General features: G+C 41.8%; 1 protein-coding gene across 1 annotated transcript; it reads right to left on the bottom strand.

Moving 5' to 3' along the window:
* Positions 1-528: 528 nt before the first annotated feature.
* Positions 529-13,328, bottom strand: LOC128574162 (tryptophan 5-hydroxylase 2-like). Its single transcript, XM_053574829.1, has 4 exons — positions 13,320-13,328; positions 12,132-12,227; positions 832-965; positions 529-703 (listed from the first exon to the last, which is right to left on the bottom strand). The coding sequence occupies exons 1-4, from the start codon at positions 13,326-13,328 to the stop codon at positions 529-531; spliced, it is 414 nt and encodes a 137-aa protein (XP_053430804.1).
* Positions 13,329-15,731: the final 2,403 nt, after the last annotated feature.

Raw genomic sequence — 15,731 nt, 5'->3', positions numbered from 1 at the left:
TTTTTGCATCATATAAATACTCAACCTAAATCTCATTTCAAATACTGTGTTAACAATTTTTGAAACAGAACATTGACTTTTTTGCTACTGTGATGGGAAGTTTCCTACCATTCTGGTTGTGTCTCAAAGAATGCTGTGAAAACACTGATACTATTGAAAACAGAAATAGCTTCACTGCTGTCTTCATTTTATCTAATGAGCACAGAGAAAAGGCTCAAATCTGAGACAGAGAAGGGCATATGCTAGGATCAGAAGAGGGTTATTTGCTACAAATCTTAAATAGATGCAGTCTGGTTAGGGACACTGGCGGTAATGTCGAATCTACTTAAGACATTTAAAGATATCACACTCTGTCATACCAGTAGTTAGGTGCCATTGGGGTTCTTTTGGTAGTTTATATACTACACAGAAAGTTACAAGCAGGTATAGAGAGATGGAACTCCATGCTACAGTTAACGCCAGCGTTCAATGACAGAATTGCTGCGAGGCCCCGAGAAGATGGCACGGCGACAACGCGGCTTCCAGGCATCAGATCCCAAGGTACTGGTTCATCTTGTCCAAGGCGTCACACACGGTGTTGAAGTCGCTGCGAAGGTCCTGCACCACATTTTCAATACTTCTGGTGTCTTTCAGAATTTCAATGCTCTGAGTGTAGGGATTGAAGTGCACTGAGAAGGGGCGGGTGATGGACTTTGCAAAGTCCCTGCAGAACAAACAGGAATCAAAAAATAAACCACCAACCCACAGTGATGCAAGAGATAGGTCACAGGAAGAAAGAGAGCCAGAAAAATTAACAGTTATTTTCTCCAGATAGGAGAAAAGCAAATTTACCTCATCTTTTCTTTGGCTTCTTCGAAACTTTCCGAAACAAAGTAGGCCTCCTGGAAGGTGGTGATCAGGCACTCCTGTAAGCAAGTTGTCTTTGGGTCAAAGGCTTTCACACATGCCTTGTCAGAAAGGGCATGCTGCAAAACACACCACAAAACCCATTAAATTCTGTCACGAGACCCCCAGAGTGCCTCAACATCACACTTCTGCTACACATTCAATAACTCAGTAATCCTACAGGGCTGCCCAGTTCCTTGTCCACAGAACTCTCCTGTACTCAGAATAAATTGGGCCTTAGGATTTTGTTTATTTGTTTGTTTAGTTGTGTTAGGTACTAAAGGGGGAAATGAGGAAATGATATATTTTTTTATAGTCCATCAATAACCTATTTTTATTTTTTCTTATCTAGATATTTAATATAATTTTATTTTTATTTTTATTATTTTTATTATTTCTTATCTAGATATTTAATATAATTTTAATTTGCACCCCCCAAGGATATGATATTTTATTTATTATCAGCCAAATTGATACTGAAGGACACAGCCCAGAGCTGTACTCCAGCAGAAGTGGAATTTTAACTCTGAGCTATGAATAGAAGCAGGAACCACATAAATATGCTCCTCCATCTATTGCTATAAGCAACATGCTAAAATTTCACGTAACTGGCAGAAGTAATAATTACCTGCTTAGAGAGGTGATTGGGGCTCTGACTACACTATTTGTAGGCTTATTGCAAGACGTTTGGAGGCCAGATGCTGTGTACCAACAGAGGCTGGAGTGGGCCTGGATATTTGAGGGTACTCGCAAAGCACTCATTTACGCTCCACTAAGTACAGCAGAGCAGTACACAGCAGATAAACATTGCCAGTCGGGGGGAAAGAGCTAATATTAATAGTTATAGTTATACCCATTAGAGAAACAGGCAAGCTGGGGTAATTACTCTCTGAGCCGTCATTAGCTCAGTTCCGCTCCCTACATGACTGGCACTAAGAACAGCAGGAAACGAGGAATGACTGTTCTCCAGATAAATTCAGTAATGTTAAAAGTCACTAGTCATTTCTTGTGACATGCCACCTGCCCTTTTATAGACCTGAGATTGATGATTCTAAAATGTAATGGAAATGGAAATCTCTGAGGAGCTTGTGACAAGGCAGATCAGGTCTCAATTTCCTTTGGTAGGTCTTAATGGAACCAAGAAATTCTTATTTTTTAAAGGCATCGAAGATCGTGATCATGGGCTACATTTTGGAACTATTCCTCTTGATTCAGTCTTATCTTTAATGTAAGGAGTTAAGAAGTTGGGAGAGAGGGGAAAGGGGTGGCAGAAATTACCTGGAACTGAGAGTTAGAAAGCTGGGCCTCTGGTCTGGGCGTTGCTGCTGTCTAACTAGGTAACTTGGCAAATCATTTGGTTTCTGATTGCCTCCATTTCCTCAACTGCAAATGAGAGATTTGGGTTGGATGATTCAGAAGACATTATTCCAGCCTATGGATTCCTCTCCCAGCACTTTTCTGCCCTCTCAATCTCTAACAGCTAAGGTTTCCTGGAGAAATTTTGAAAACCTTTTCCTGTTCAATACTCTTGGTTTACTCCTCCAACAAATGTAAAATGTATGGAATGATTTACAGCCCTCCAAGAAGTCATCTGTGGCTCCCTAAGTTTGAAAACACAACGGTGAACCAAAAGACTGACACCTCAGAGAAAGGGCAGTGCGATTGGCTTTCTTGCAGAGTTCCTCTGTCCAGATCAATGCCTACATGAATCACAGAATGCAGAGGGCTGCTCAGAGCGAACTCATTCTCTTGGCACACAGAGCAACTCCATTATAAGCAGAAGGTTACTGCACCTGCAAAGGCATTTATGCTGAATTCAAGGCAGTGCAATGAACATCACGGGACTGTGGTTGCCTATGACCAAGAACTCTGTCCATATTTTAAAAACAAATTCACAAAACAGAAAGTCATTTTAGGAGAGCTGTTGCTTTTCTGCAAAGAATTGGCTTGCCATTGCTGGTGTGGTTTTGGGAGAGGAGCTGCCTTCTCTGCAGCCCGGCCCTCTGCTTGGCTGAACAGCCGCATTGTGGCTTGTCTTTCCACCCATCAGTACATGGAAGGCGCAGCGGCTGGTTAGGGCGCTCAGTCTTTCTTCTCTCTCATCTCTGCTTTCAGAGGCATGGGTACAGTGGCAGCAGAACACTTAAGCCATGGCTCCCTTGGGACATCTTAAAACACAGACTTTTCACTGAGTCAAGCTAAGACAAGCACATTTTAGAAGGAAGTGAAACTCATCTGCTTGGGGCTTCAGTGCTTCTACGGGACATCCTGAGCCTCCGTAGTCACCACGTGAAAAGAGGCCTCCAGCTGTGTGTAGGCAGCAACAGAAACTGAAATCCGTGTGAGTTAGAGAAACTCATCATCTGCCAATTCCACTGGTAGTCAGACATTCAGTCATTTTGACAGGTAGAGGGAATGAAAGTAGATCAAGAAAGGGCCAGAGGGCAGGGCGCTCTGCCCCAGGCTTCAGGAAAAATCAGTGGATTCACAGAACAAAATTTGAGGCAAAGACCATTAGGCAATGAAGATCACAGCTGCCCAAAGCAGTGTTTAAAGGAAAAACTAGAGGTTAATTATCTTAAGCTCTCAAAAACACAAACTGTCCCGGGCTGGGCCTATGGCTCAAGGAGTAGGGTGCTGGCCCCATATACCAGAGGTGGTGGGTTCAAAACCTGCCCAGTCTTTTTTTTTTTTTTTTGCAGAAAAAAAAAAACAAAGCCCACATCTGTCCTCAGGAGCCTGTGGTGTGTGTCACATGCTGGTTACCTGCTGGGGACCACTCCTCCAATGAAATATGGAACCAGTGTTGCTCCTTGGCTGTCAGTGAATCTGGGGGTAATAATCATACTCACAGATCAGCAGTGGAACGACCAGAGCCTGGAATTGAAGGAGCAGCCAGTACAGGAGACCATCAGATGAGGTGGTAATCACACCTGTCAACAGTCTCATTTACCTGACAGGGCCTTTCGGATGACTGCCCAGAGCTTCTATGCATCCCAGGAGGCTTTCTGTCCCTGAATGCTATAGTGTGGCCCAAGGAGCATAAAATAGCAGCACGCCTCCCTCGACTCTGAAGCCCACTGCCCAGAGGAAAAGCCCTACGGCATTGGCTTCTCAAGTCCAGTCCTTGTCCTTCCGTAAGCTGCCTCAGTTCCTGGGAGCAGCTGGCTATTGTGCCCCATCCCTGTGTCCAGAGTGAATTCTCTGTAAACACTGAGCCAGACTTTTTGATGTCCCCAGGAAAATCTGTGGTGATTCCTTCCTGAAGTGTTAACACTTGTATATCCTCAAGTCTGCAAAAATTAATCCAACTTCCTGCGGAGAGAAGCTTTATAAGGATGGCAGAGTCTGGCTGACAGTCACTTTAAAAGTGCAGGAGCACATGAGAGCCACCTTCTCTCATCTGGACACTCTCAAAAAGGGCTATTTTGGGTTTATCCACAGCGCTAACAACAAGGCACAGGACCAAGACCAGCAGCCCTGAGTTCTAAGTGCAGCTGTGCCTGCGTCCGGACAGGACACCAAGTGAGTGGAGCTGCCCATGGCGGCTGCAGTGTCCTCTTTGATGGACTGTAAAGGCTGACCTACATGAATTCTAAAGCTCTTCTTGCAATATAATTTTAACAGAGTCTGCAAATATACAGCACTCAAACCAACATTACCTCTCTACACTCCAGCCATTATAAACTGGCCATAGCAGGTTGCCCCAGGCCTGGGGATGGCCTTATCCACATGGGTCCCTACTATCAATTAACTGGCTTTAGTGTACAAGTTTAGACTTATTTTCCACTTTAGCTTCTTTTTTCTTTCCTGGTTTCCTTTTTTTTTTTTTTTTGACACAGTCTTACTCGGTTACCCTGGATAGAGTGCTGTGGCATCCATAGCTCATAGCAACCTCAATCTCGGGGGCTCAGGCAATCCCCTTGACTCAGCCTCCAAAGCAGCCAGGACTACAAGTGCCTACCACAAGGCCTAGATAGTTTTTCTATTTTTAGTAGAGACGGGATATCTCTCTTGCTCAGGCTGGTCTCAAACACCTGAGCTCAAGTGATCCATCTGCTTCTGCATCCCAGAGTGCTGGGATTACAGGAATGAACCACCACACCAGCCTCCATTATGGCTTTTCGAATATAAAAATCTCTTTTCAACATCAAGAATTTCCAGGACCCCTTATATACTGTTGGTGGGACTGCCAAGTATGACCTCTGTGGAAAATCGTATGCAGACACCTCAAATAACTTAAAGTAGACCTACCATTGGATCCAGCATCTCACTGCTAGTTATAGATCCAAAGAAAAAAAGGTCATTTTTATTTAAAGGACACCTGCACACAAATGTTTACAGCAGTATAATTTATAATCCCAAAGATGTGATTATAATAATCACAATCACAACCTAAATGCCCACCAATATATGAATGGATTAATAAAATACAGTACATGCATACTATGGGTACTACTCAGCCGTAACAAAAAAGTGAAAAAATGGTGATCTGGTATCTTTTTGGACAAACCTGGAGGGAATTAGAATCCATTCTTCTAAGTTAAACATCACAAGAATGGTTTGTGAAGCGAGTGTATGATGCCCCATGATCATATCAATGTATACAGGTATGATTTAATAAAAAAAAAAAGTTTAAAAAAAAAAAAGAATGGAGAAAGAAATACCAAATTGAAAGTAATGGATCAACACTTAAGTATGCATGTGGACATAAAATCTCAATGAAAATCCAGCCAGGATTACAGGATTGAATGGCAGATCTATTTTTAGATCTCTGAGTGTTCTCCATATATTTTTCCAAAAGGAATGTATTAATTTGCATTCCCACAAGCAGTGCAGAAGTGTTCCCTTTTCTCCGCATCCACGCCAACATCTCTGATCTTGAGATTTTGTGATATAGGCTAGTCTCAGTGAAGTTAGATGATATCTCAAAGTAGTTTTGATTTGCATTTCTCTGATGATTAAAGATGATGAGCATTTTTTCATATGTCTGAAGGCCGTGCGCCTGTCTTCTTCAGAGAAGTTTCTCTTCAAATCCCTTGCCCAGCCTGCGATGGGATCCCTTGTTTTTTTCTTGCTGATGTGTTTGAGTTCTCTGTGGATTCTGGTTATTAAACCTTTGTCAGAGATATACCCTGCAAATATCTTTTCCCATTCTGAGGGCTGTTTGTTTGCTTTACTTACAGTGTTCTTAGCTGTGCAGAAGCTTTTTAGTTTGATCAAGTCCCAGTAGACCAAAAATCACAACATAACAAAGATATTTATACCAGAATGTTTATTGCAGCCCAATTCATAATTGCTAAGTCATGGAAAAAGCCCAAGTGCCCATCGATCCACGAATGGATTAATAAATTGTGGTATATGTACACCATGGAATACTATGCAGCCTTAAAGAAAGATGGAGACTTTACCTCTTTTATGTTTACATGGATGGAGCTGGAACATATCCTTCTTAGTAAAGTATCTCAAGAATGGAAGAAAAAGTACCCAATGTACTCAGCCCTACTATGAAACTAATTTGGGGCTCTCACATGAAGCTATAACCCAATTACAACCTAACAATAGGGGGAAGTGGGAAAGGGAAGGGGGGTGGGTAGAGGGAGGGGGATCGGTGGGATCACAACTGTGGTGCATCTTACAGGAGTATTTGCGAAACTTGGTAAATGTAGAATGTAAATGTTTTGGCACAGTAACTGAGATAACACCGGAAAGGCTATGTTAACCATTGTGATAAAAATGTGTCAAATGGTCTATGAAGCGAGTGTATGATGCCCCATGATCATATCAATGTATACAGTTATGATTTAATAAAAAAAAAAAAAAAGAAAGAAAATCCAGCCGGGGAGGGTAAGTTCACACCTCTTGGGTACAGTGCCCACTATGTGGGTAAAGGGCACACTTACATGTATAACTTTGACTCAATCTGTACAAAAACAAAGTATGTAAACAAAACAAGTATACCCTCTAACATTCTGAAAAGTTTTTTTTTTAATTTTTAATTAAAAACATGAATTTTCCAGAACCCAATTGTTAGTATATAATATTATAAAGTAATTAAGACTATAGGTCATTAAGATAAAGAATTAACATTCAAATTTGGCTCTATCTCTATCCAACTACATGACCTGGGCAAGCTACTTCACCTCTGGAAGCATATTCCAGTATTCATCTGGAAAACAGGAATATTAATAGTATCTATATCCTGGGGTCATGGCCAGAATTAAATGAGACACTGCAGGCAAAGTGCCTGACAGAGGATGTGCTCAGTCTATCAGTCACCTTTGTAAATAAGCTCAGGCCAGAGGGGACAGTTTGTGCACATATCCATTTAGCCACACCTTGGCCATTGGTGGCACCCCTCTCTCTCTCAGGGGTCTGGAACCACAAAGAAAGAAACGTGGCCCTCGTTATGAGGCTTCCTGGTCCTGGACTCCAACAGTGCCTGCCCAAGGTTCATCAGTTTAAATTCTTCCTTCCTGCCAGACACCTGCTTTTGCAGTGACACAGAGTTATTATCTCAACTATTTTAAACGTAAACCCTGTGATTCTCACTGTCTATATTAGGACTGGTTAAAGTTGGGAAAAAACTCAAGTGTGAAGTCAAGTTTATGAGTAGTTTGGGCCCTAGAGTCTGAATAAAAAATTGTAAACTCTCCTGCACTCACACCACTATCACTTTTCCCACATCACAACAACAATAAATATTTACATTTACACGTGAATAGGCACATTACGTGGGTATGTATGTAAAGTTTCTGGAGCCACCCTCAAATGCTTAGCCTGCAACCAAGCACAACATGACATCGACATTCCTATTGCCAAATTGGGCAATGATGCATTATGCATTTTTTTTAACTAGAGATGTTGAAGGTTTCAGCGGTTTGAATAAACTACAGGGGCAAGGGAATGACCTCTGTCTTCAAATCCTTTTGTGAAAAGCCATAGACATGGTTTCCAGCTCCCACTGTCCAGTGTTTGTTCCGTCATTACTAATCGCACTAGATTCATGAGAAGAAAGGGGAGGAGGAAGGGCAGCGGGAGCCATCTGTACCGGTGAAGGTAGGAGAGCTTGCAGCACTGAGTCCTAACTCTAGTCACACCACTGACCAACCAGATGACCTCAGAGAACCTGCAAGCTCCTCGAGCCTCTTCACATCCTGGCAGAAATTCTGAGCACCTCCCAGAGTTGTTGCAGCGGTAGTAAATACCAATGCTTGTAATAAATATAAACCTGTGTTCAGGAATGCTGATTAATAGCTACATGGAGGCAATACAATAAATTCACTATGCAGAGATACCCTAAAAATAAAGCCAAAATAATCATAGTAATTTGTTAAACCATCAGCTTTATCAAAGCTTAAAAAGCAAAACACATGTATTTATTTAATACTCCATGAGGTAGGTGCTAAAGCTAAATTATTTACCAAAAAAATCTGATCTCTGGTCTGAAGTTAATAAAGACCTATCATGGGTATCCAACCTTTTTTCTTTTCTGCCATATTGGAAGAATGAAGACTTGTCTTGAGCCTCACTGGAAATGCACAGACACTAAGAAAGGTTGATTAGCAAATAAAAAGGTCCGTGGATACTTTCTGTGATATCCAACACCATAGATAAGAAGGTTGGATGCCCTTGAAGACAGGACTTTTGCCCATGGGGAAAAAAATAGAAAAATAGAACCCTTTAAAGATGGGTTAACTTTTTGAGATAACACTCAGCCAATTCACTAATTAGCAATCATTTCCTTGCCACCTGACATGAACAAACTTCACTGTCCCTTCTTTAAGAGAGTTCAAGAAAGATATATATCAATCCTTTTCTTAAAACTTCCTTATTAGACTCTAAGTTCCTTGATATCTTGGACCACTGATTTTGTATTTGTTGAATATAATGAATGAATAAGTAGCAAATAATAAATGAAAAAACAATAGGCATAGAGTTAGATAAAGGCTAGGATAGAAAGAAAGTGTGTGACAGGACAGATGCAAGTTGGACTGTGGGTAAATGGCCATCAAGTATCCTTTTATCAACATTTTTTAAAAGTCGGTGTTCCAGATGACCTAACGCATTATTCATTGCTCCCCACAGTGATGGGAGATGGGGAAAAGCCCCACTCAGACACAGAGTCACCATTACTCCAGTGAAGAAAAGTTTTCAAATTTATGTTAGCTTTCACATGCTTTTCCATGTTTGTTTTGTCTTCAAAGAAAAAAAAAATTAGGATATGTTCTGCTTAACAGGAAAAGGTAACCCCTGTAATCCCAGCACTCCCAGCACCGAGAGTTCAAGACCAGCCTGAGCAAGAGTGAGACCCGGTCTCTATTAAAAATAGAAAAACTAGCTGGGAATTGTGGCGGGTGCCTGTAGTCCCAGCTACTTAGGAGGCTGAGGCAAGAGGATTCCTTGATTCCAAGAGTTTGATGTTGTTGTGAGCTAGGCTGCTGCCATGGCACTCTAGACTGGGCAACCATGAGACTGTATCTAAAAGAAGAAGAAGGAGAAGGAGAAGGAGAAGGAGAAGAAGAAGAAGAAAATTGTGGATACTTAGGAAAAAATCTATACCAAAGCCTCCAGCAACTCAGCTGGGGCTTATGTTTAGGGTGCAGTTGGAATAGCACAAAATATTTTACTGCAAAAGGTAACTGCATTCAAAACTGTGAGCATGTTTACACAGGAATTATGACAATGCTTTTGGTAAAGTTACTCCTATATTGGTCTAGGACCAGCATCCATTAATTCAGCAGGGCCTCAAGGCACCAGGCACCTTCACAAGCCAGGCAGGGAAATGGTAGGGGGAGGGGCTCTAAGGAAGGCATCTCATGTCACGTCCTCTTTGTGAGCAATCAGAAGGTATTTCTCATAGGAAGAATTCCTGAATTGTAAAAATGGTCCAACATAGCAATCATAGAGATGTTGGGGTGTTGAAATTTGAGAGTGAGAGAATGCTAATGACCAGAGGTGATGGGCCAGAACCGGAAGGTGCATGGCGGACACTGCCCTTCAGGGTACAGATTTCTGGCTGATTTCCATTTCCAGACAATTCTGTCCACACCAATAAGAACAGAAAAAACAGATTCGCCCCAGTGCTGTCTACACACGCCTCATTAACCAGACCAGAAGACCCCATCAAAAGTCGGGGCTATGAGAGAGATTTGTTTTTGTTACTGATGTAATTCATAAACTGTCTGAGGAGAATGTAAATAGATGGAGCTCAAGAGCCACATCGTTTTCTGCCTCTCTTTTCAGGGAAATTGAGAAGCATTTTGTAGAGGACCTGGTCTTAGGGGAAATGACATTAAGCTATTGTGGTGACCAAAGCCCCACTGCACTCACAATAACCCCTCAGTGGTTTTTTTGTTGAGAATTTAGCAAATAAAAAAAAAATTGACCACATTACGTCAGGTTTTTATTAGTTTGAACATTACTGTCTATTCCAGCCATGCTAAGCCTTAGACCAGTGATTTTCAACCTTTTTTATCTCAGGGCACACTTGAACCTGTAGGTAAACTTCTGTAGCACACTTAAATTATGTTGATCAAAAAAAAAAAGAGTAAAAAAAAGAACATATGTACTGTGCTTTGAACTTCTTTTGAAAATAATTTAATTAATGATATTTAAAAACTTTCATGGAACACCTAAGAGCCTCTCATGGCACACTGATTGAAAGTCACTGCCTTAGACAGTTCCCTGAACAGGCTGGACTTTCACAGGAGTCCTCGTGCTACACACGCTGCTGGCCACTGACTGGCCTGCGCACCCCGCCCTTTTCCTACTCGGCCTCTCCCCTCCGAGAGTCAGCTTGGGCAGCAGGGCCCTGTCAGGAGGGTTTGTCGGGCATGGTCTCAGGAGCGCCAGGCAGGCATACTGGTCACCCCTTACACGACGTGCTATCTGTATGGTTGTCCATCTCTTGCTGTAGAATGCACTGCGAACTCTTTGATAGCAGGGACCCCAGACAGCAGAGCCCTGTGTGTAAGCACTCGGATCCTGGAGCCTGGCCTGCCTGGATTGGCCCCAGCTCCATCGCTTACCAGCTACGTGATCTTACACAATTTCCTTACTGTCTTTGTGTCTCATTTGCAATAATATCACTTGTCACATGGAGTTGTTATGAGGATGAAGCAGGAACACCAGAAATACTGAGGTCTATTTAAACGCGCTACTTTGGGTGGCTGATGCTATTTTCTTCTTATGCTTTATCATTATCACTTGTCTCTTTAACCCCAGGGCCTTGCACGGTCCATAGCACCTTGTAGGCGCCCCATCAAATGTTTGAGGAATGAATGAATGAATGGAGTCATAAAATTAGCAGACTCAATAAAACTATAGTGAAATTGCATCTTTCAATATAATAAACAACCAAAAATCTCCAATCACATTGGAGATATATTCCCAATTATATTATTGCACATAGAAGGGTAATCAATGCTCAAAATAAAAACTCTGGTATAATCCACAATCCTGATCTTAGTGTGAATAACCAAAGAAAGATTAAATTACTTTTAGTAACCTTTCCAGATTATACATCACATCACATTCTAAATTCACCAAAACTTGCTTTTACCTGGCGGTATAAATAGCAATTCTTAAATAACCAGAATACTTAAAGTGTCAGAATGTTCCAGGTCTCAAAACTCCTGAATAAATGATTGTTTTACTGCATTTTAAGGCAAAAAAAAAAAAAAAAAGAATAGAATTTCCTAGGCATGATTTCATGCATTAGATTCCTCTCTGACAATAGATTTATTTTGTTTGTTTCTTTATACTATATGCCTACAAGTGTTTTAATATGCATTAATTTTGAAGAAGCTGAAGTAACCTCAAACTCCTCTTGAAGAAGTACATGTTGGGGTGGAAAAAGGGAGCCTGGGAGGTGACAGAGTCAGAGCAGCCAAACCGCACTCAGGAGTGAACTTCAGTCAGTCAGACTGTGCCCAGTCCATTGCCACTTTCAGCACTGAGTTCATGCCAACCATTGTCACCAGCATTGAGCATACCTTTGCCATTCCTGTCGACCTGTGCATGCGGCTACTCACCCAGGAGTCACACCACGAACCCAGAAAGGCCTGACCCATTTTCATAAAGTACAAAAAGTTAGGTCAGGACCCACATCTAAGGTACTGAGTCCTCTGCATTACATATTTATGGGGTATCTGTCTGTGAGTAGAAATGCACAGACAAATCAATATTTTCCATGACCTTGAACCAGTTTGCATGGGACGGATGTACCATTCACAGCTTCACACCTGTAATTCCCCAATGGAGGAGAGCAGCCCTGCTCCGTATGCCCACAGTTGTCCTTCTTGTTTGCAAAGGCCAAACTCGATTGTGAAGAAATAGCACTAAAAAAAAAAAAAAAAAAAAAAAAAAGAATGAATGAATGAAAAAAAAGAAAAGAAATCCAGTGAACTAGTCAACAAGCTCTTCAATAAAATAAAATAGCCCCCAAATAAAATGGTTCACTGTTCGTAATTTCCTCAGCATCATCAATTTAAATACATTTAAATCAAGACATTTACTGAAACCTGTTTTCTTGCTTACTATTCCCTCCCAATGTTTAGGGTATCTGGAAAAGTATTAACTACAAAGAGTCCTGTGCCTCCTGGATTCAGAAACCCTCTGGGTCAAATTATATCCCCTGCAATAACTTTAAAAATAAAAAACATAGATTTTGAAATGAATGAATATATCAAAATGATAACACCATAAAAATATTCTATGTATTTACCAAACTGTGTTGTAATGACATAAGTTCATACAAACGTGGAAAAACAAGTTGGAATCCAATAGTCCCAACAAGATTTTTGCACTTGATTTATTCATTCAATAAACATTTGTTTGAGTTCCTACTGGGTCCCAATGCTTGGTAAAGAATTGTAGTAAAGAAATAAGAGAGAGGTCAAGATAGCCAGTATCTGGATATGCCTATCAAATAACTAAAACCACATTTTTTTTTTTTTTTTGAGATAGAGTCTCATTCTGTTACCCAGGCTACAGGGCCATGACATCAGCCTAGTTGACAGCAACCTCAAATTCCTGGGCTCAAGCAATCCTCCTGCATTGGCTGCCACAACGCCCAGTTAATTTAATTTTTCTATTTTAACACAGATAGGGTTTTACTCTTGCTCAGGTTGGTCTCAAACTCCTGAACTCAAAGGATCCTCCCACTTCAGCTTTCCAGTGCTAGGATTACAGGTGTGAGCCACCATGCCTAACCTAAAACTATAATTTTAATATAATTTTTAGTGAAATCTTAAAGGTATGTATATGAATGCATAGATTTATATATGTATCTGTGTGTACTTACACACAGAGTTCCTCCTTGATACACAATAATGTTACAACTCTATAAACTCAGCAAGTTGAAAAAAATATCCCAAGTTGAAGGTATATTTAATATACCTAACCCAAACATGATAGCTTAGCTAGCTTACCTTAAACATGCTCAGAACATTGACATTGTAGCCTAGGGCTACACAAAATTACCTAACACAAAGCCAACCTTATAAAAAAGTGTTTGAAAGACCAAAATTAAAAATTCAAAGAATGATTTCTGTTGAATGTACATCACTTTCACACCATCCTGAAGTTGAGAAACCATACACTGATCCTTCATGAAGTTGGAGACCGTGTGTGTGTGTGCAGAGACATATATACACAAATATAAAAAGCCACCTCATTGGCCTGACTATTAGCATCAGCTCCCACCCCCTCCTCCGGAGATTAACATCTACATTTGCTTCTGTTGGGTTTAAGAAATGGTCCTAGACAGAGAAATATCTGCATGACCAAAGAAAAAACTCCTGATGATACTGGGAGAGGCTGAAGTCACGCTATTTTTGCTCTGAGAGAAAAGTGAGAGGCTGACAATAAGCAACAGGAATTGCATCAAATTAACATTGCCCTGCATTAGTGATGATCAAGGGCTGGAGGGTTGAGAAAGAGGAAAATTTCAGCACTCCTGAAAAGGGGCAGAAAATAATCATTATTTCTAGCCCATGGCAGTTTGTTTTATTTTTATTTGAAGGTTACGATGTCCCTTGCTTCGGGAGGGAGATATATATATATAATTTTTATTTTTACCATGAGGATATTTCTAAATTGAGGGGTCCAATGCTCGGCAGCCTGGGGTTAGACTTAAAGGACTGTACATTTTCAGGTTATGGAGCTTAACCCTCAGAGGCAAAATTTCCTTTCCTGATTCAGCTTCCAAAGCAGCCAGATGACAGCCCTCCCTGCCCCTCACGCCCCGGCGCTGCCCTCTCTCCTCCTCACTCGGTTCTACCTTTGCTTTCTTTCTGTCACAGCACTTGATGACACAGCCTGGAATTTCTCCATGTGTGACATATACTGTTCACCACCTGCCTCCCCATGTTAGACTATAAACTCCGTCACAGCACGTCTGTCTCTGTTCACCCAGACCAGGCTGTGCCACCCCCCAGCACCGGTGACATCGGTCCTTGCTGTGGGAGGCCGTCCTGAACACCATGGGCTGCTCAGCAGTATCTCTGGCCTCTAGCTCTAGTGCCACTAGCATCTCCCACACCTATAGTAACAGGCGAAAATGTCTCCAGACACTGGCAAATGTCCCCAGAGGAACATCACCCCTGGCTGAGAACCACAGATCTAGAACAGCATCTAAAGCACAGTAAGAGCTCAGTGCGTACGTGGTGGATGAAGTGAGGGCTGTGCATGCCAGCACCACCCGGAGCAGGGGAACATAGAAGGAGCCTGAGTCCTCGTCTGGGCTTGGCTTTTTAGCTACATGACTACAGCTTCTCCAGGCTGTAGTTTCCTGCCTGTGACACCCATCGAGTCACTCATTCATCTATTGCACCAACACAGCTTGAGCACCTGTTACAGGACAGACTCTGCTCCGGACAGGAAAGGACCCACAGAGAGGCAGTGAATGCTGTGATCCCATGAATATGGGGCTGGGATGACACAGGCAAGAACAACAGTAAAAATCAGCAGACAGGGTAATTTCAGGTGGAAGATGTTCTGCAGATAATATAGCCATGTAAGGTGTCAGATATTAAGCAGGGGTTTTAACTATTTTACATAGAGTCGCCAGGAAAGGCCTCTATGACAGGGTGATAGTTCAGCTGTAACAGGTGCTCAATGAGACATAAAAAAGGCAGATGTGCAATGATTTGGGGAGGGAAGTGCTTACTGCAGAAGGAATAGCAAGTGCAAAGGTCCTGGGGCACAAATAGATTTGCATTTTCTAGAGCAATGAGAAGTCACTGGAAGGTTTTAGGCAGGAAAAATACATGTTCTGATGTAGCTTTCAAAAGATCGTGGCAGTGCAGGATCACACTCCAGAGAATAAGAGCTGAGGCAGAGAGACCTGCCGGGAGGCAGAGGCAGCAGAGACAGGAGCGGTGCGTGAATGAGGATATGATTGTGGCCTGTGATGGCAGGAGGGTGGGAGAAGTCAATATCACAGAGGCCCCATGAGCAGAAACAAGAGATGTGAATGTAGAAGGGCTATCCAGAAAGAATCCAGCTGTGTACCAGGAGAAGTGGGACATGCACGGCTGGATACTTTCTAGACAAGCCCTCCTATGTTGAAAAGTTAAAATACAACCCTCAAGTCTGTCCTCTGGAATATTTTCATAATCCCAAGCACCATGAAGAGAAGTAATATGTGGTCACAGAATAAAAGGTTTGGAAGTGACCTGTGAGTTCACTCTCCTGTTTTACGGGGAGGAAATGTCAAGTTGAGGAAGATGAAGAGATTTACCCAGAACCAGTATAGACAGCGACATTTGAGAGATCTAGAGCCTAGGATTCTGAAGAGCTCGATATCAACATCTGTCACACTTTAAAGTTTCCATATAAAA

The sequence above is a fragment of the Nycticebus coucang genome, chromosome 21, assembly GCF_027406575.1.
Source record: "Nycticebus coucang isolate mNycCou1 chromosome 21, mNycCou1.pri, whole genome shotgun sequence".
NCBI classification, from domain to species: Eukaryota; Metazoa; Chordata; class Mammalia; order Primates; family Lorisidae; genus Nycticebus; species Nycticebus coucang.
The sequence above is the reverse complement of the archived record's forward strand: the minus strand, read 5'-3'. Positions and strand labels throughout refer to the sequence as shown.

Coding starts and splice junctions, on each gene's coding strand:
- LOC128574162 (XM_053574829.1), bottom strand. Junction 966..12,131: donor CCTCCATTGGGGAATTACAG/GTGTGAAGCTGT, acceptor TGTGTTTTGCAG/CATGCCCTTTCTGACAAGGC. Junction 704..831: donor GAAGCCAAAGAAAAGATGAG/GTAAATTTGCTT, acceptor TTTGTTCTGCAG/GGACTTTGCAAAGTCCATCA.